Below are 21,602 nucleotides of genomic sequence, written 5' to 3'. Positions count from 1 at the left end.
AAAAACAATAAAATGTCTTAGGCTAGCTTCAACACAAATCTTTATCATTCCAGAGAATCATCAATAACTTCCAGGCTGACTGGCTTCCTTTGGATCACAATTCAATGTTCAATCTGTGTCCACCTTGAGGATATAGTGGGAGGAGATCAAGTCAAAGGTAAGTGGGTAATTAGAAACATTTTACGTAAGTTAGATGTTTGTCTTTTTCTACTTTGCAGATGTCAAAAGGGAGGGTAGATTTCTGCAATGGACAGGAAACAAATATGACAACCAGCTGTAAGATAAACACCAAAGATCCTTCCTCTCTGCCTTCAAGGAGGATATATTTTGCTGGCACTGATTATAAATATGGATAGCATGAAATATTCATATAATCCCTCGGTACCAACTCATAGCATTTCCACTCCACTGGAAAGAATATGCAGTAACCTTGCATTGCAGACTATCACAGTACAGAGGTGGTGAGCAGAGAATAGGCTGAGCTGGGAAAACTGGACTGACAAAATTCCCCATGTCTGAAATGGGATGGAAGAAGGGATTTGGAAAGAAGATGTTTTTGATGCACTGACAGCATGCCTGCTGGCTGGGTCTGTTCTTGGGAAAGCCAAGAGAGTCAATAGCCCCAGTCAATTTACTGTGGCAACATCCTCCACAAGTAATCAAGATTTCAGCAATGGGTATAGTGCAAATGGAAATGATTTGGTTTGTCAGTGTATGTCTCCCTTGTGCTGGATGCAGCACTTCCCATATCCTTTGGTAAAACAAAGCTGCCTACATTTATATTGGTAGAGAAACATCAATCACAGGTCTGGTACAACAAGGCATTTTCACTTCATATCAGTTTGGCAACCACAAAGGGTTGCAGGAATACTTAGCTTTAAATGCCAGATTAATCCACTAAAATCTGCATGGATTAGCCAGCAGAAACCAAATTGCATTTGAAAGGTGTTTGAGTGAAGCCATCTTTTCTTGACTGGCGATGATTTGGATTCTGCTGTGTTAATATAATTTAGCAAGAGCTCTGTGCATTACGACAAGGATATGCAATTTATGCTCCAGGGGTGCTGTGTTGCCCAGATTATTTTGTGCCCTCCAGTTCCAATGATCAAGCATCAGATTTAGAGTTTTGTGGGTTTAAGTTTGTATTAAGCAAAGAAAAAGACAATGCAAGTCTTACAGAAATAAGCCAGAAAATCCTGACACACACGCTTTCCCTCACTGCCCTGCTCTTCAGATACAAAATATTTTCCAATTTTCTTCTGTAGAAATATAGTGAAAAGGCAAAGAAAAAATGCAGGGGAAAACAGGGCTGAATAAGGAACCTGAGAGCAATAGCCATGCTTTTGGGAATAAAACCCCCACGCCTACGTGTCTGTTCCTTAGAGGTATGACGGCCTGCTGAAATTTCAGAATCCAGAGGGAGGCTTGAATAAGAGCCCCCCGAGTTCTATCACTCTCCCATCACACACCCAGGCAGAGTTAGAAATGAAAATAAATTAGGCTAATGCTCTCAATTCGTCTCATGTTTACTGGCTTGAAGTATGTGGATTTTTTGAGACTGTATGTATTGCAAAATGCTTGTTTTAATATAATACATAAATGAATTGCTTAGAAATTGAAGATCTATCAATTGGCCTTTCTAAAAAAAAACATTGATATCTACCGTCCTTTAAAGATTATCCCTGCTCAAGTCAATTCTTGTAAAAATCCATATCAAGCACCACCATTTTAGGATAGAGCAGCATGACTTCAGAAACCTAATAATTTTCCTACAGAGCCCTGTCTTCATTTCCCTTTCTCTCTTCAGCTCTCTCTTTTGGATATATTTCTAGGGTGTATGTACCCTGGGTCAGAGATCCATTTCCTCATTCTTTATAAAATGTTAAAAGTTCAAAGAAACAAGCCCTATTGAGTTCTACTCCCAGCAAATGGCTACAAGACTGGAGCATTATCAGTTTGTGGTAGCAGCAAAAGTACATAAATAAACCTACATTGAACAAAACATTCTCTACAATAAAACTCATTCTTGTCAAGGCAATAGAAGGGTCTTCTGTTGGCAAATCTGCCCATTCCTCAAGCCTTCACTGCTGTCACCTGCTCTTTTCATCCCAGGACTCTGGATCTGTTCCAAAACCATCAGAATCACATCCTTCTCAAAGGCAAAGCAGTTAGGCAATTATCATTCCTTCTTCAAAACCTTGGACACCACTAAAGGGGCAATCCAGATTGAGTGACCCTTCGGTATGAGCCACGTTTCCCCAACCCATGAACGGACTGCTGAAAAGCCACCACTGGCTGACTTCACTAACATTCTAAATGATGATTTAAAAACCCTAACAGCTGGATTCCCCTTAATGCATTAAGCCAAAACCAAACACACGATGGCTTTGTGTGAGTATAGACTGCAGCTGCAAAGCCTTCCAAATGGGTCTTTTTGCGTAGCAGACCGGCATGAGCAGAAAAACCCCCTCCCTTCCTGAAACATTAAAACAGCTGCATCCAGAATGCCTGCATGAGTGTGTTCATGCAGAAACAGCACACTCCTGCTGAGAATGCGAGTGAGGGGAACTGCGCACGTGGGGAGCTGGGAAGTATTTGGAAACAGGATGCCAGAGGAAGTGGCTGCTTTCTGGGCTTCAAAGACAAGGAGCTTTGTTTGCACCATTGCATGAAGATCCCCAAAGTAGAACGAACAGCATCACCAAGTCTTTCTATTTAAAAAAAACCCACCCAGAATGACATTCCCCAACCTGGTGCTTTCCCTGTGCACTACGCTGCAATTCTCACTGTCCTTTTGCCAGCAGCACCATTGGCTGTACTGGCTGGCTGAGGTGGGAATTATCTTCCTACTAAGGTGGAGTGCACCAGACTGGGGATGTAAAATGCATCAAAGGTCTCCTGAGCCAAGCAAGTGATCGATCTCAGGGTGTATTAGTTTGCAAAATCCTTTTTCAAGAGAAAAGTGCTTGCCAGAAGCAAGTAGATGAGAACTAACTGCATTGAATAAAAGGAAATTTCTGTAGCAAGTTTTGAATGGGGGGATGAAGATATTGGCTGCCTTTCTATTTCCCTTGGATGACATCCCACATTAGTTTCCCAGCCACTGCTGTCTATCCACCTACTTGAAAGCATCACCTGAAGGGTTAGTATGGCCTGTCTAGTCTGGCCGACGGAGAAGCTCTTCAAGCCTCAAAAAATGTGCCTCTTTTCATAGAAACACATTTTGTTCTGTCAGCTGGATTTCCAGTTCAGCATGCAACACAATGAACAATTTGCAAAATTTCACTGTCAACTGTAATTGAGGAAGAACCCTTTGTATATGCCCATGCTTCTTCTAAGCACAAAGTATTCCCAATGGCACGAGTATAACCATAATTTGGCGATCTTGGAGCCAAACTTCGAAAGTGGTTCAAATAAAGCTATGGATTAGGAAAGTCGGAGTTACACTAAGGCTACAGTTCTATTCATCCTCATTACCTAAAACAGAGTTGGAAGTCAGTGGTTCAGTTCATATGCCATGCAATGCCATCATTTGCTTAATCGTTTATTAAACGAAACACAATTGGTGGATTTGTACCACGATAAGCCACAAAGAAGCAAACCATAGTATGGCTTAGCTGAAATTCAATTTATGGATTGTAAACCACACTTTTTTTTTTGTTTTAGTGTGCTAGGCAAACAAAGCCAATGGTTGAAACAATAAATCACTAGGCACCTAAATAACAAAATTCATTCCAGCAGTAGAATGAGAATAATTCTATGAGAGAACAGGGAGGGGGTTCTGCAGATTGGCCAAAAACTGGCCCCATCTCAGAGATAAAGTCCATGTTCCACTGCAGGTGAGAAGATCTCTGCTGAAGGAATCTCAAGAAAGACCTGAAAATTCTGGATCAGCGTGATTTGGCTTGTGGCAAGGCAGCTACTTATGTAGAAATTGGGAGCCCTCCACAGTCAACTGATACAGCATTCACAGTATGATGGGGTTAGTGATTCAGCAACACCACTGGGCCTCTGGTTAGCCAAAGGCCAGGAGACAGCAAATTAAACTCTGTTTTCTGGTCATGTTGGCACTGCCACCCTTCATTTTACTTCTAGCCTCAAAGTCCTGATACTTGCTTGCATAAAAAAGGATGCATTCCTCTCCCGCACATACTTGTGATTCTGCTTTTCCATCAACTAATCTTATCATCCAGCCTACATATTAGGTCTATTCAGTGGCAGCCCATTACTATGAAATTCTTTCTTTCTTTCTAAACAGAAAGGTGCCAGGGTTTATTCAACCCTATTCAACCCGACAAGGCAATGCATGCACCATAATTCTGTGGAAATGCAGATGAGGTTCTTGGGAAGTGGAGGTTCCTGAGAATTTCGGTTTTCAATATAAAAAGAAGCAAGTTCGTATGGTTATGCCTTATGGTTATGCCTGGTGAAAGAGCCATAAGCCACAGCAAAATTGTGCCAAGTTAAAAATCACTATGCAAGCTTTGGTGCTTGCATTTCTTTTTCTGTTTTTAAAATCACATAACTGCATTTTGTTCTGCAGACGTGGGGTTCTTTGTATCCATGTTTCCTCTCCACAGATGCAAATAGCTATAGCTACTGGATGCTGAGAAAATGGAACTTTTTACAACCTCAGAAACAGTCTGTCATTGCTCCCACATGCCCAGTTACATGCCACTGAAGGTGGCAAGACAAAAATTGCCTTGCCTAACCCTAACCCTAATCAAGAACCCTAAGCATGTTCCATCAGCATCCAAATATGAGAACAGGCAACATACATTCCATCCCATTGAAAGTGGGAGAAATAGATAGAGGGCCTAAACTCTATAGCTAACCTATAAGTAGAGCCAGATTCCTTGATTCTGTAGTAGCTGTTTTTCATCATTAAAAAAAAATATTTTGTATCTACAATAAAAACTTGGTGGAGCAGTGGGCTAATGCCTCCTTAAGTAACACCAGCTGCCTGCAATTAGTGCAGGTTCGAGTCCCACCAGGCTCAAGGTTGACTCAGCCTTCCATCCTTCCGAGGTAGGTAAAATGAGGACCCAGATTGTTGGGGGCAATAAGCTGACTTTGTAAAAATGCTGCTTGTGGGGGGGGCGAAAGCCCTAACAAGCAGGCATATACATAGAATGAAGGCTATTGCTAAGCACATTGATTTGTGCTTCTTAGATTGTAAGCCGCCCTGAGTCTTCGGAGAAGGGCGGGATATAAATGGGAATTTTTTTAAAAAAACCTGACCTGAGCCTCCTCTTTGAATTATTTGCTCATGGTATTGGCGTTCCTAGAGATTTATTCCACACCTAGCTGAAGCTTTGACATGAGCACTTGAAATACCGTAGGTTTGATGGATGAGGCAAACTATGCTCCATTTCAAACAAATTTATAAATTTCATCCCTACAAGATGTCCCAAATCTAAAGCTGGAAGTCTTAAACAATGTTTTGAGGCTTAAGTGCAGGCTGTTCTTAGATGGATAAGGAATTCACAAGGGTTAATCTAATGCTGCCAATTTGAGGGCAGGGCAGTTGACTTTTCCTCACCTTTTAAAGGTGCTTTGTGCACTATTTTGTAACTGCAATTGAATTCAGGCTTTACACACACACACACACACACACACACACACACACACACACACACACACACAAAATCCAAACATCTACATCTTTTTAATCTCACCAGTATTTGCTTCTGAATTTTAAGTTAAAAAAAAATACAAGTTATGAAAAAGAAACCCAGAGCCAATCGCCCTGCGTCCGAATGGAGCAAGGGAAGAATCTATCATCTCTTGAGTTTCATCATTTTGAAATAACCCAACAGTTCCCTTTTTGAGGCTGCAGAGCTGGTCAGATCAGTAGAGCTCAATGGGAAGCAGCCAGTGGGTCTCCTTCATTCTCATTAGCCCTCCCTCCTAATGATTCTTTACCCCTTAATTTAACCTGCTTCCCACTTTTTCCAGCCAAATCCTTTCCATCAAGAAACGGTCCATTCCTGCAGCCACAATTTGATCAGAATTCTCTTTCAGTTGGAGCCAGTTCTCTCCTCTTTCCCTGGTCCTACTATAAATAATTCAATTCCTACGTAGGCTCCTTCACTGCCTGGAAATTTATTTATTTCATTCCCCTCCCTTTGGTTACACATTAAGTGACTTAGCCCATAAAGAGAAATTACTCAGCAACAACAATAAAAGCTCGGAATTGCTGACCTGGCTGCATCCAGACTGGGGAAACCCAGAACTGGCACTGCCCCTGCAGAAGTGGACAAACAGCCAGAAACGCCTTTGAAAATACCTTGGGGGGGGGAGAGAGAGAAAAAGGGGGAGGGAGATAATTAGTTTTCTTCTTCTTTGATGTTAAGATGGAACTATGTCAAATAGAAAGAGCAGCCTGGTGTACCCTGAGCCTTTCTCTGGGTACATGCTGATGCCACCCATTTTGTGGCAAGGCACCCGTTTATACAAGAGGCTGCATCACCCCAGAGCTATTTTTAATTTGGACTGCATGAAGGATGATGTCCTGTTAACTGAGTATGCAGGGAGATTGAGGGCTAGAATACCGAGGGGAAGGAAAGCTGTCAGGAGATTGCTCTTACAAATCGAGAAGTCCATGGGCAGAACATTGACGGAAAAGAGACAAATTGTACTGGGAACAGAGAGGAGAAGCGACAGGAGAAGAGGAGGAAAAATGTGGCAGCCAGGGAAGTATGTACAACTTATACTTCCTCGGGGCAAGACGAGCTAGGTATCCCTGGCAGGGTGGCACAGAAAAAAGGTGGAATAACCAAGGACATTGTCCAGAGGTCGGGCTGGAGAATGGAAAGCTGGAGAAAAGCTTCACTTCAGGCCGCGGGGACAAGAATGGCTTCATGCTGGCAGCAAGCAACGGCAAGAGTGCCCTGGAGACAATCATCCAGCCAGCCTTCCCCAACCAGCTTACCTCCAAATGTGTTAGACTGCCATTCCCATCCTTCCAGGCGTGACTATGTTAGGGAGGTCCCTGAACTGCCCTTTTAGAGCCCAAGAGGCATCCTGCACTTTCAAAGACTGTGCAAAAAAGGAAAAGTCCATGAGCTGGTTACAGCAACAACATGGCCTGGCAAGGCGACTCAGAGAGAATCAGTGTCACAGATGGATCCAAATTAAGTGGCCAACTGTTGCAGTAAGCTTGATGGCTTGATCTGATTCACTGGATCCATTAAGCATTAACATCAATCTTGCAAGGTAATTCACTCTATTCCCATTTTACAGGTGGAGAATAGAAATGACAAGGTAGGGTTCTCCCCAGCTATCTCAGAGGCTCAGTTCCACAAATTTCCTCTCTGTGTGACTAAAGTCCTAGGCCTGTGGTGGCAAACCTATGGCACGCGTGCCACTGGTGGCACGCAGAGCCCTCTCTGTGGGCACACGCACCGTCGCCCCAGTCCTAGGCCTTCAGCTGGGTTTTATTAAACCTTTTCGCTTTAGGCCTCCGCCGCTGTCTGCAAAAAAAAAAAAAAGGTTCAATCAACCAATTTCAACTTCTCGCAGGAAAAAAAAGATCTCTCAAAGTTAGAATTGACTGATTGAACTTTTTAGTCCCACCCAGTCTGCTGTTACCACCACAGCCACGCCCACCCAATGGGCCACGCCCACCTGGCACCCGACAATACACAAGTGGGTTTTGGGTTGCAGTTTGGGCACTTGGTCTCTAAAAGGTTCGCCATCACTGTCCTAGGCCAAAGACTGCAGGAAAGCACCTGCTGCGGAATGGCTTGCTGTGACCTAATATTACACACTAGTCCAGGGGTAGGCAACCTCGGCTCTTTTATGTCTCATGGACTTCAACTCCCAGAATTCCTGAGTTAGGATAGCTGACTCAGGAATTCTGGAAGCTGAAGTCCATGAGTCATAAAAGAGCCGAGGTTGCCTACCCCTGCACTAGTCCATACCAGAGCCGCACATAGCAGACTCACAGCAAGATGAGTGGCAAAAAAAATAATAAATAAATGATAAATTCCTTCTAGAAAGCACACCCAAGGTAACATTTGACAACAGCAGGTATTCTGTGTTTGTTATTTATATGACCCCTAAGAAAAATAAATTCTATCCAAGCTACTAGGACCCTCCATCGTGGGGGCTCTGGGCAGAGAGCTTTTTCTATCCAGGAAAGCAGTTCTATTGGGCTCTCATGGATGAAGGAAAAGGCTGTGCCTCTGCCAAGCTAAAAAAGCTGCAGAGCCACCGGGATCACTGTGGTGATTAATGGTGAGCCTGGCTTAATATTCTGCTGCTTAAGGTATCAAAGGCTGGTCCACGTGTACCCAGCAGAAAATGAAAGAGCTGTGTGAGGGCTGCTGGAGAAGAGCCAAGGGAGAATGCCATGAGGAAAAAGAGAGGCTTTATTCTGGGCAGAGTTGGTTACCAAATGGGATGCCAGGACACCTAGCTTCCTGGCCCAGTTCTTGAGGGGAAAGCAGCTCAGATGCCCTGATGCCCCTTTATGTGGAAACAGAGGCTTTCACTGACATCTTCAGGGCTGGGAACTGGGAGGGGGTATGTTTGCCGACAGCGGGTGTCTCTCTGGCACAAGTGCAAGCAAGTTATTAAAACTTAATTGAGCAGGATGGGAACCGGGCAGATAATTAAGCTTCCCAATAATGGGAACCATCAGATTTCAGGAGAGGAGAGTAGAATGAGAAGCAGAGCTTTCTGGCCTGGTTGAGAACAGGAAAGGAGTTGGGAATTATGGTTGGGATTTATTGGGAAGGGTAATTCTCAGCAAGGCCTAGCAGAGACTGGAAAGGAAGAGAGCCAAGAGTTCTTGCTAGCTCAGCTGCTGACACTGGGGAAATGTTATAGCAACCAGTAGATTCTCATTAAGTTTAGACACAGCAGAGAAAGATGATTCTTTTCATTCAAACTTGTCACCACCTGTTCATGCTCCTCTCTTCATTCTCCTCTTTGCCAGACTCCCAATGGTCCTGATCCTGAAGGATCCGCCTTCAGTCCCAACCTGGCCCACTTCCAACATACAGTGAATCAAAGGTCCATTTGCCTGATCCAGAGGCGCAATCTACCCATTCATGCTTCAAAACTGTCAAGAAATCACTTCCATAGCCATATGGATACATTCTGATGGGGGGGGGGGAAAGAGTATATAGCACAGCTTCCTTCTACCAAAAGAAACCCTGTTGTGTTTCTGGCCAACCCATCATTGCACTGAGCTATCACCCTTCCACCTCCAGAATATGGAAGAATGGAAGTGATCTTTAATGATTGCCTTAACAAATCCATCACCCAGATTTTCAGTTTGAAGCAGCAACACCAATTCCAGTTGGTAAGATAATAAATAATTTCCTGGTGTCCGAGAAGTAGATATTTTTTTCCCCTTATTTCTTTTCTTCCCTCCCTCAGAATCAAGCCAAAACATGCACAATAAATGACACTAAGTCCCCATCTAGCTTTTTTTGTTTTTTTTTTGCTTTTTCTCCTGGTTGTTTATTTTCAACCAGACCTAATGTCTTATTCAAGAGCAGCGCTTATATTTTTGGTCACCCTCTAGTCAAAATCTCTTTCTCTTATCCACTGCTGATGGAGATTCAGAGGCAAATGTCAAGAGGATTTAGGAAATTTGATCAGACAGACTGAGAATGGCGTCCAGGGAGACTTGAAGCCTGAGAGCCCTCTTCTTGGAAATTAATAGTCGGTCAAAGGATCATTCTGGATAACTTTTGAAAGTACTCTCAGTATATCTGACCAGATTCTCCAAATCTCCTTGACACTTGCCTGTGGCTCTCTAGAACTCTCTCCTTTCTAACTGCCCTTTCTCTCACCCTGGGCCAGCTCCATACAGCTGTTGTTAGGATAAAATGGGAGTAATTCCAGATGTACTATCCTTGGAGAATCTTACAGGGAGAATAGAAATGAAACTAGGTCTCACCCAGTCTCAACACACTTTCATTAAGTTCTCCCAGATGGAAGCTGATGGATTATAAAAACTGCCCAACTTTGATTCTACACTGAAGTCTTGTAGCAGCGTGATATGCTCCCAGTAATGATAAAACAAAAGAGGTACAAAAATAGATGCCAGAAATAATGATTCATTGGAATACAGGAAAGCCCTCTGTTAATAATAAACCTAGTGGCATCACATAGCCTCAGGCTTCCTGCAGACTTGCAAAAAGCCCATGATTTCAGATTTATACCACCCCGAATCTTTCAAAATAGCCATCCACTATCTGCTCCAACAACCCCTTTTTACCCTCTTTTTGTGATGATGCCCCAATTTCTCTTTGTTTCTATTGTAAATAAGCCACTGAGAGAAGGAACTTGTCTTTTGCTAATGGTAAATTATAAAGTGCTATGCATTTATATATATTACAACATCAATAACATGATTTTAATAACTTAATAAATAATCTGATCTAATCTCTTGATTCTAAAAGTGATCAAACTAACCCCATCATGGAATGTGGATCCTGGAGAGCCCAGAAATGAATTGGAACTAAAATGTTATACGGACCTCTGATGAGACACTAGACTTTCTATTCCTGTTTTAATGTAACACATGATATCCAGTTGAATTCAGAGGAAAAAGAGAATCAATCAGTTGACTGAGGAAAACAAATCCCTGAAGGCAGCTAACATTCTGAAATGCCAGACCGCCCCGCCCCCCACCAGTCCCAACATTTAAAAATTCAACTGGCAAGTAGGGATGCACGAGCGCATCTAAAATCATTTTTCCAGAAAGTGCACGCAGTTCTAGAATGCATACATATCCCCCAATGTGGTAGTTTAAAAGGGAAGATTAGTGCTTCTGTACAGCAGCCAGAGCTATGATTACAAGTCAGTGCATTGTGTACAGAATGGTGAAATGGAGGAAATGCTATATTTGAAAGAAAAGGCTAAAGTTTTCATCCACAACAGATACAAAATGGTGCTTCTGTTTTGGGGAGAAAAGGTCCACATATTTATACATCTTTCCTAAATCCTTCCTTCCTTCCTTCCTTCCTTCCTTCCTTCCTTCCTTCCTTCCTTCCTTCCTTCCTTCCTTCCTTCCTCCCTCCCTCCCTCCCTTGCCCTTTTAGTTTGCAACTCACACTTATTTGATATCAATAGGCCCCATCTCAATTTCTCTTGGTTCTCATATGGGTGTCTCCTCACCTTCCCCCAAAGATAAAGACACTTTTTTTTTACAGTATCTCCTTGAAGACAATGCCGCATTGATCTCAGAATCATTTAAAGGTGAGGGCACATGTCCTCTCTTTCATTTGGCAGAGCCAGCGTTTTTGCCACCACTTTATAAGAGTGTCTGGGGAAAAGGCTATATGGACCCATTTGCAGATGACTTAACTTCCAAACCAATCTAGTGGCCTTTATGAACTCACTGCTTACCCATCTCCTAATTGCTTGGCTCTCATTTCTACTCTGGAAACTGACAAGCTCTTAATTCCCGCAGCTCATTATCTGACAATAGCCTGGTCTTAGGGTACATTAATTAACCGCAAAGCCAGAATGCCATTAGACATCAACCTGATAATCAGCTTCCAAAAGAAATGTAATTGGAGATATATTTTTTTTCTATTTGAGCAGAGAGAAGAACAGTGTAGAGTTGAGGCCTTAGGGCCATGCCTAAAAGTGGGTAACTCACCCAAGGGTGGTCATGGTGACGATAGTGTACCAAAAGGCAGCAGGGATGCTGGTGAAGTTAGTCTCCGTTGTGCTCTTTTCAGCGTAGAACATAACAGTAGCAAAAATGATGATAGCCATGGTGAGGGAGAAGAGAAGGAAGCCCAATTCAGAGGCACAGCTCTTGAGGGTATAGCCCAGGATCCTTAGGCCCTGTGAGTGGCGCGAGAACTTGAAGATGCGGAAGACGCGGAAGACTCTCAGGGTCACAAAAGCCCCCGAGACATTCTCATTTTCCGGCATCACCAGCCCAATGTAATAAGGCATGATGGCTACAACGTCAATGATACTCATCACGCTCTTCATGAACTTAAATCGACTTGGGGCCGCAAAAAGCCGCATGAGATACTCAAAGGTGAAGATGAGGACACAAGCCGTATCCATGCAGAAGAAAGCTTTGGGGAAACGATCTCCGCAGGACATGCTTCTCTTCTGCCCGGGAGGTGGCCGGCAGGGGATTGTCTCCACCACATTGGCAATGACTGAGACAGCAATGAAGAAACCAGTCACATAGTAGAAGACCAAAGCCATGGTGCTGGTGTGGGGGGTCTCAAACGCTCTCCAGAGCTGTTGGCGGAATGTGCTATCTGGTGGCAAGGCGGTGTCCGTGGCAATCTCAGCTTCTTCATCCTCAGCCAGGCGCTCTGCATTCTCCTTTTTGCGATCTCGGTATTCCTCCAAGCAGCAGTCACCAATCAGCTCTGGGATGATTCCATAAAAGGACAGCTCTTCATCGAAGGCCTGTATGCACTCTTGGCGGGGGTAATGGAGTCTGCCGGTACGATAGAAATTGAGAATGTGCCGAAACATCTCTGGGTCACGATCAAAGAAATATTCCTTGCTGTCTTCATCAAAAAAGAATTCCTTCTCCGAACTGCCCAATAAGGTATCTGGATAACGGTCAAGGGTATTCTTCCACGTTTGGAAGCGTTTTCCACTAACGTTGACCACTAAGATTTCATCATGGCGGTGTTTATTGTCCAGAGGAGGCTTGGGCATAGGCTTCTTGGCCAGCGGAAGCCAGCCCACAGCTGCTGCCCGGGCAAAGGGCAGCCAGGTTGCCACTCCTGCAGCCATATTGTGTAAGCTGTATCACCATCAAACCCTCTATGCTCAAAGACTTTTGGCAAATAGGGGCTGTCTATTTTTCAGCTGGTTACTTTGATCGGTTTCAACCATAAGTCACTGACTTAAGAGAATCTCAGTAGGGATGTAGCCATCCAGATTAGTTCTGTGTAAAATATCCAGGCACAACAAAGTACTGTATTTATCCCAGTAAGGATGGTGATGTTTTTTTCCTCCTCTGTAAAAATATCCAAGCTGTTTTCAGTGGATGTTAACAAATCTGGATGCATTAGAAAACTTGCTGTCAAGCAGCATTCCAGCTCTGTAATCAGATCAAGATACTCTACTATCAATAATTGTGCATCAGAAAGAGATAATGCAGCTGACAGGGCTCTCCTCCATAGTTTGTGCCCGTTGACAGATTAATTTGACCATTTGGTTCTGTGCAGCCTGGACATAATAGACACTCCTCTCTGGAAACCTGCAATGGATTATATTATTCTGCTGTTCTTTGTCTTTTGAACCTTTCTCCCTGTTGGCAGAGAAAATGGATGGCAGGCTACCAAGATGGGATGGGGAGGTAAGAGGAAGGGGCTCAACGGATACCTTCACCTTTAGGGAGAACACACATTGCTGTAGAAAGGGGGGGGGGAGAGAGAGAAATAGAGAAACAGACAAACTATGAGAAAACATGCCATTAAATTATGGAATTTGGAGTGAGTGCAGCAGTTCTTAAGTTATTGCACTAGTCCTGCTTTGAAAACTGAAACCCAAAAATATTATATGAAAATATGGTTTAATTAGCTGCTAATCCTAAGAGGCATTTGTTTGGGCTCCAGTCTTTTGACTGCATTTTTGAGAAGAGATACTTAGAAGTTGGCCAAGGGAATGAGATCCACAATTGCACACCATCTCTGAGGAAGGCGCCTTGAAATCAGCTCTTTGATAACTACGTGAATCCTTCTCCAGAGCTAGAATAACATCTAGGAATCTAGAGCTCAAATGACTAGAGGAGCCAACGGGACTTATTTCATATTGTAAGAGTCAAAAGGCCACTGACAAAAAAGTATGACGGCTCTTCATAATGCTGTGTCCAAGATGTGGCATGAGGAAGCTTTGTCAAAGAGTTTGGCAAAGGCAAGGGAACACTTGTCACTTCTTTGTACCTACTAAGATGTAAAAACTGCTGCTTCTCAGGGCAAACTAGCAATGGCCCCAGAGAAAGGAGGTTGGGGAGAGAAAAGAGCATTTCTCAAGAAACACCCTCAGGATCCAAACAAACTTTCCCATGAACTGTCTCCTTGTGCCAAGAGTTCCCACCTCTAACTGGAAGCTAGACTTGAACCACAACATGCCTACCTCTTTATAAACCATTTGGATTTTAAAACAATTCCAATAAGCGAAGGTGCAGGGGGAAACTGGAAGGAGGGGGATGGGAATCAGGAAAAGAACACGGCAAGACTTAAGACAGGAGGGGAAAAGAACAAGGCAAGTTTGAAAAGAGAAAAGACAAAAATCCGAAGGAAAGGAAGGAAGGAAGGAAGGAAGGAAGGAAGGAAGGAAGGAAGGAAGGAAGGAAGGAAGGAAAAGGAAGGACAAATTTAGAGAAGGCGGCAAGACTTAAGACAGGAGGGGAAAAGAACAAGGCAAGTTTGAAAAGAGAAAAGACAAAAATCCGAAGGGAAGGAAGGAAGGAAGGAAGGAAGGAAGGAAGGAAGGAAGGAAGGAAGGAAGGAAGGAAAAGGAAGGACAAATTTAGAGAAGGCGGCAAGACTTAAGACAGGAGGGAAAAGAACAAGGCAAGTTTGAAAAGAGAAAAGAGAAAAATCCGAAGGAAGGAAGGAAGGAAGGAAGGAAGGAAGGAAGGAAGGAAAAGGAAGGACAAATTTAGAGAAGGCGGCAAGACTTAAGACAGGAGGGAAAAGAACAAGGCAAGTTTGAAAAGAGAAAAGAGAAAAATCCGAAGGAAGGAAGGAAGGAAGGAAGGAAGGAAGGAAGGAAGGAAGGAAGGAAGGAAGGAAGGAAAGAAAAGGAAGGACAAATTTAGAGAAGGCGGCAAGACTTAAGACAGGAGGGAAAAGAACAAGGCAAGTTTGAAAAGAGAAAAGAGAAAAATCCAAAGGAAGGAAGGAAGGAAGGAAGGAAGGAAGGAAGGAAGGAAGGAAGGAAGGAAGGAAGGAAGGAAGGAAGGAAGGAAAAGGAAGGAAGGAAAAGGAAGGACAAATTTAGAGAAGGCGGTGATCCCTGATGGAATGGTGGCACCTCCGAGGAGCAAAAGCATCAAATCTAAGATGCTGAAGATGTGAAGAAGCCCAATCTAAGTGATACGTGGAGTAATTGGGTGGGGAAGCTAACGCGAGGCTCTTACCCCAGAGATTGTCCGAGAAACAGGCAGTAGCCTGAGCACCGCAAATCCCGGTGGGTGATAATGGAATTCGGGTCAGGAGGTGCCGAGCCGCCCCCCCCCAGGACGCAAGCGACAAGGCTCCGGTTGCCCTCGGCGGCGCCGATCCTCACCGCTCCCCTCGGCTTGCCAGGCTGACTGCGCCGCGCTCCCACCCTCCAGGAGCCGCGTGTGTGTGTGTGTGCGCGCGTGTGTTTGTGTATTACGAGAGTGTGTGCGCGAGTGTGGGTGAGCTGCATTCGGCAGGGAGGAGGGCAGAGCGAGCGGTTGGCAGCAGCGAGTGGCTGCATCGCAGGCGGCGGAGGCGCGCACCCCAGGCGGAGCTCGGGCCGGCCGGGGGCCAGCAGTAGCAGGGAAGACGCAGCCTGGGAGGGGTGGTGGTGGTGGTGGTGGAGGCTGGAAGAAAGGAGTGGGACGAATGGCCCGGCATGGAGGGAAAGACAGGAACGGGGATAGACGGAGGAGTTCAACAGGAGAATAAAGCAAAAAAAGAAGATAGGATGGATACAGAGGAGAATCCGGCGTTAAGTGGGAAAAAGAAGAAGAACGACCCCCGGGAACGGAAAAAAGAGCTTGCTAAGATAACCTCCGGGGTGGGGGGAGAGAATAAACCAGATATCTTAAAGCAGGGGTGTTCAAACTTGGCCCTTTTACGACTTGTGGACTTCAACTCCCAGAATTCCTCAGCCAGGCACGCTGGCTGAGGAATTCTGGGAGTTGAAGTCCACAAGTCATAAAACGGCCAAGTTTGAACACCCCTGTCTTAAAGAGTGCATCAGGAGAGACCGGGATGCTCTGGGGCAGAGGTCTTCAAACGTGGCCCTTTGACGACTTGTGGACTTCACCTCCCAGAATTCCTCAGCCAAGGTACCTGGCGGAGGAATTCTGGGAGTTGAAGTCCACAAGTCGTAAAAGGGCCAAGTTTGAAGACCCCCTGCTCTGGGGACCGGTGAGAAACTAGAGATGGGCAGCTGCGGGAGACAGGAAGCGGGGGGGGGAAAGGATTGGAGAAGCGCCCGATCAACAGATAGCACTTCCAAGCCGCAGGAAAGTGCTTAGAGACGAAGGAGGCAGAAGCCCGGGAGGGGGCCAAACAGCAGGCGTGAAAGAAGCCCGGCGGACCGTCGAGATTTCTGGCCAGCAGCAAGGACGATCGGGCCCTTCCAACGCCTTGAAGGCCTTGAAGACCCAGACGCGTCCTGTCCACCCTGCATCATCCTTCTCTTTCCTTCCTATCCTCCGGCCCCTTTTGCTTTCCGCTGGAAACCTACTTCCCAGTCCTGCCGTTTAAACCCGGGCTTCTTCCCTTTCCGACCGCAGCTCAGAAAGCTTCCCCGATGCGCGGTGCTGCTGTGCTGCCTTAGGTTTAGGAGCCTCCGTAGGAATTTCAAATTTGGTGCCATGCAGGATAAAGGACGAAGGGGAGGAGGATCAGGGAAAGAGAGGGCATAACCGCCACAGGGCGGGAGGGGCGAGCTTCTCTCAATGAATCTAGGGCTGCCGCTCCTCCTGCCGAGCTCGCACAGGAAAAAAAAATCCCGGGCTTCTCCTCACAGCGCCCCCTCTGGAGATCGCGGGGAGCGTCGCTTGCGGTAAGCAGAGCCTCGGAACCCCCCCCCCGCTCTTCTAGAGCGCGCCCCACTTTCTCTGACAGTTGGGTTCGTACAGCTTCCGCAAAATCGAAGAGGTGATAAGGTCCCAAAGGAGGAGGTTCTCCCTCTTAAGGCTAACACCCTCTCCCCCCCCAAAAAAAAAATTCCCCTTCCCCCTGGGAAGGCTGGGAATGCCTCTTGGTGGTTTTCTACATCCAAATTCCTTTTCTGGTACGGGAGCAAAGGTAGTAGTAAAGGTAAAGGTAAAGGTTCCCCCGCACGTGCGTGCTAGTCGACTCTAGGGGCCGGTGCTCATCTCCGTTTCAAAGCCGAAGAGCCAGCGCTTGTCCGAGGATGTCTCCGTGGTCATGTGGCCGGCATGACTAGACCCCAAAGGCGCACGGAACGCTGTTACCTTCCCACCGTAGTGGTCCCTATTTTTCTACTTGCATTTTTACGTGCTTTCGAACTGCTAGGTTGGCAGGAGCTGGGACGAGTAACAGGCGCTCACTCTGCTATGCGGCACTCGGGATTCGACCCGCCAAACTGCCGACCTTCTGATCGACAAGCTCAGCGTCCTAACCCACTGAGCCACCCTCCAAAAAAAAAATTCCCCTTCCCCCTGGGAAGGCTGGGAATGCCTCTTGGTGGTTTTCTACATCCAAATTCCTTTTCTGGTACGGGAGCAAAGGTAGTAGTAAAGGTAAAGGTAAAGGTTCCCCCGCACGTGCGTGCTAGTCGACTCTAGGGGCCGGTGCTCATCTCCGTTTCAAAGCCGAAGAGCCAGCGCTTGTCCGAGGATGTCTCCGTGGTCATGTGGCCGGCATGACTAGACCCCAAAGGCGCACGGAACGCTGTTACCTTCCCACCGTAGTGGTCCCTATTTTTCTACTTGCATTTTTACGTGCTTTCGAACTGCTAGGTTGGCAGGAGCTGGGACGAGTAACAGGCGCTCACTCTGCTACGCGGCACTCGGGATTCGACCCGCCAAACTGCCGACCTTCTGATCGACAAGCTCAGCGTCCTAACCCACTGAGCCACCCTCCAAAAAAAAAAAAATCCCCTTCCCCCTGGGAAGGCTGGGAATGCCTCTTGGTGGTTTTCTACATCCAAATTCCTTTTCTGGTATGGGACCAAAGGTAGTAGTAGTAGGGCCTAAATTGGCACAAAGCAGACAGCCTACATTCCGTTCAATTCTTGATCTTGCTGAATGCTGCGAGGTTTTGTTTTCGTGGTTTTTTTTTAAATTTCTCTTCATCTGAACTCATACCTACAGTACTGGAGATGAACAATAAGTGCGGTAACACAGAGAGGACAAGGTTTTATTAAGTTAATGTTATGATTGCTGTGGTGTTTTTATGATTTCTAAGTTTTGCTGTTTTATTGATTTTTTATTTTTATTTTTAATTGATATATGCTTCTCTGAGTGCCTCTTGGCAGAAACAGCTACCTGCAAGTGCAATAAATCAATAATATCTCTTCATCAATCTACATCATGCAGTATAAAATAGCCAAACCCCCACCCCCAACAACTCTCTGCTCAAAGAAGCATGCAGTTGCTACTTTTACCACTCCTAGTTCTTCACACTCAGTGACTAGGATGGACTCTTATTCCCCCATCACTTCTGAAGCCAAGTCAACCCATCCAATATCATCTTCTCCTGCTTAATTCTTGGTTTTTGATCATGGGAGAATAAAGGGAGAATTATTGCTTCATCCATATTAGGAAACTTTTCTATTTATTGCAGGCATTCTTAGCATGGCAACCATGGGCCACAAGATGCATTTAGAAATCTTTTTTGCATTATTACATAAAAATGTAATAATGCGAAGCTGGCTTATAGCAAACCATCAGCATCATCTTTATTCTGAGAATGCCTTTGGACATCCCCCCTACGGGCCTCTTAAACTTCCAAAGAATTAAAATGAAGGCCACATGTAGCCCAAACCATAGTTTGGAAAGTTGTCCATCTGGCAAAAAAAAATGGACAATAGGAACAAGTAGAAGGGGAAAGTCCTGCAAAAGTGTGTGTGTGTGTGGGAGAGAAGTAGAAGGGGCAGATGAATAGGATCTTAGTATAGCAAGTGCTTTGTAACCTACTTTGTTTCCTATGGACAAAATCAGTGGCAAATTCCCTAGCAACTCTTTTGTGACCATATTCACAACATATCCCCCATATTCCTAATTTCCCTCTGTCCCCATCCCAAGATTAGGCTTAGTTACCCCCTTTCATCATACTCTATTTTAGGGCTTTTCAACCTTTTCACCCATTGTACCACATTTAGGATATGGCAGCATCTGAGTACCACCAGTCGCCTAGCAAGGTGTCAAAAACTTGACGACCAAAAAAAAAAGGAAAAAAGTGATGAAGTACAGGTAGTCCTCGACTTACAACAGTTCACTTAGTGACTGTTCAAAGTTACAATGGCACTGAAAAAAGTGCCCTCCCACAAGCCACAGCCAAGCTAGACACCTGCCTGCCCACCCGACGGCGCTCTTCCTCCAGTCTTTTTTCATTGTTGTGAGCATTTCTGTTCAGGATTGGCAGCAGGGGTGGGGTGGGATGGGTGCTTGGTTTTTATTCCCCCTTACTCTGCTGGGTGGTTGCAGCAGGTTTTGGTCACTTCACATGACCCTGGGACACTGTGACTGTCATAAATATGAATCAGTTGCCAAGCATCTGAATGTAAATCACAAGACCCTGGAGATGCTGCAGCATTCCAGCTGATCGGCGTTTCTTCTGGGCTCAGAACTGCCAGGATCAGTGCCAAGCTCCAGCTGGAGCCTGGCGCTGATCCTGGCACTTCCACTGAGCCCTGACAGCCCCGAAGAAGCACTGATCCTGGTGCTGGTCCTGCAGCTCCAGCCATCTCTCGCTCAGGCTTGTGTGGTGCTGCCACTGGTTCAGCTCATCCCCCCCCCCCACCCATGCTACCACTTTTCTAGGATGGTCACGTACCACCTGCCAGGTGCCCATGTACCACCGGTGGTACCCGTACCACTAGTTGAAAAGCCCTGCTCTATTTCATGCGCAATTCCCTGTCATCACAACAACACAACTGCTAGCAACTACTCTTCCCTTACCCCCATTCAAGGTGCTTGAATCCAGCTCCTTCTTGACCTGAGAAAATCCCAGCTGGCAGATGCCCATGAAGACATATGGCCTGTCCAGAGGAGGATAATAGCTTGCTTGGACTTTGGTTTCCTTTAGCAGAAAGCTAAAATGTGAGTTGGCTAGAACAAGGAGTGGAAGGTGGATTAGGCTGGATGGATAGTTCATGCCAGCAGAAAAGTAGCAAGAAGCACATTACCAACTTCAGAAGCAAAAAAAATCCATTTTTAATAGCAAAGATATGGTGGGAGGACTTTGTCAGCAAAATCTGATGTGCAGAATTATGTGCCCTGTTATCGTGTTATTGTATTCTGTTAAGGGAATACAGTATTAATAGCATTAATCAACATTGCAAATATTCCTATTATTCTTATTATGGTAGCCTGTATGTTCAACTTGCTTCACATATACTGTATTCCTTAATAGTGCTTATGCCAAATCTACAAGTTAAGTCAGTATTAGTCTTTCTCAGCTTTCTCAGAGCAAATAGAATATTTGCAGCTGAGCTGTATACACCTCACTTCAAGCCGGGGGGGGGGGGGGGGGGGGGGAGAGAAATAGTATACAAGGGAAATAGCCACGTTAACTTTAAATGCATTTATTTTGATGACCTAAATCACACTTATTTCATCTTGGTCTTGATATGTGTGTGCTTTTTTAAGCATGCCTGAGATTGAGTTGCCACTGTACTTTATTATTACAGCATAGCATTTTAGGTGGAGACAAGGAGAGGGAAGTGTGTAAACTTCAAAAAATGGCCTTATTTAGCTAATGCAAGGTATGACTGCATTTTTATGGGATATGCATATCATATCATTCCATCCTTCCGAGGTAGGTAAAATGAGGACCCAGATTGTTGGGGGCAATTAAGCTGACTTTGTAATAATGCCGCTTGGGGTGTGTGTGTGTGAAAGCCCTAATAAGCAGGCATATACATAGAATGAAGGCTACTGCTAAGCTTGTAAGCCGCCCTGAGTCTTCGGAGAAGGGCGGGATATAAATGGAATTAAAGTAAAAAATAAATAAAATAAATGTCACATGGCTAATCAGAAACTAAATAAGAGCAAACGAAGATACTGGTGCTTATTCAATAGCAGAAACTGGGGGAAGAAGCACGGATTAAAATTCCAAATACAGTAATCCGTCAGGCTGTTTTTAAACTGCCTGCTTCTACATCCTCTAGCTCGCCTCTCGAGCCCCTCCAACTCTCTCCTTCAGGCTGATAGAACCAGCATAAACACAATTACAATAGCAGGGGTCTTCAAACTCGGCCCTTTTATGAGTCATGGACTTCAACTCCCAGAATTCCTCAGTCAGGCACGCTGGCTGAGGAATTCTGGGAATTGAAGTCCATGAGTCGTAAAAGGGCTGAGTTTGAAAACCCCTGCATTACACCATTATAATATTCCAATCGGGCCAAGGGGGTATATGCGTCTCCTGATGCCCGCCGATCTTCCACGCCTGGCTCGGTCCTCCTCTCTGATCAAAAGATCTCTTGAGCGATTCCCCTGGCTCTTATTTTTGTCCGCCCGTCGAAAGCAACGCGGAGCCAGAGACCTTGCTCGTTTCAGGGATCAGCAAACTCTCGTCTGAAACCAGGGGAAAGCGGCAGCCGCGGAATCGTCGGCCAGTCAGGTATTGCCCCCCAGGCAAGATGGGCCCCGGGCTAGAGCAGGGAAGGGACCCCGCCGCACCTGAAGGTGGGAAGGGCGAAGAAGCGCAGCCTCCCCGCGCGGTAGGGAGAAGAACGCGCCGCGGTCGCGC

The 21,602-nt window shown here is 45.4% G+C and overlaps 1 protein-coding gene across 1 annotated transcript in view; it reads right to left on the bottom strand.

Annotated features, from left to right (window-relative positions):
- Positions 1 to 12,741, bottom strand: part of KCND1 (potassium voltage-gated channel subfamily D member 1) — a gene marked incomplete at both ends in the record, with an annotated part of 59,878 nt that extends 47,137 nt beyond the window's left edge. The window contains one exon of the mRNA XM_083356736.1: positions 11,627 to 12,741. Coding sequence (XP_083212862.1) covers positions 11,627 to 12,741 — 1,115 coding nt within the window. The remainder of the gene's footprint in view (positions 1 to 11,626) is intronic.
- Between the last annotated feature and the right edge of the window lie 8,861 nt (positions 12,742 to 21,602).

Source organism: Vipera ursinii, assembly GCF_947247035.1.
Source record: "Vipera ursinii genome assembly, chromosome: 2".
Lineage (NCBI taxonomy): Eukaryota > Metazoa > Chordata > Lepidosauria > Squamata > Viperidae > Vipera > Vipera ursinii.
Note: the sequence above shows the minus strand (reverse complement) of the source record. Positions and strands in the feature narration are given on the sequence as shown.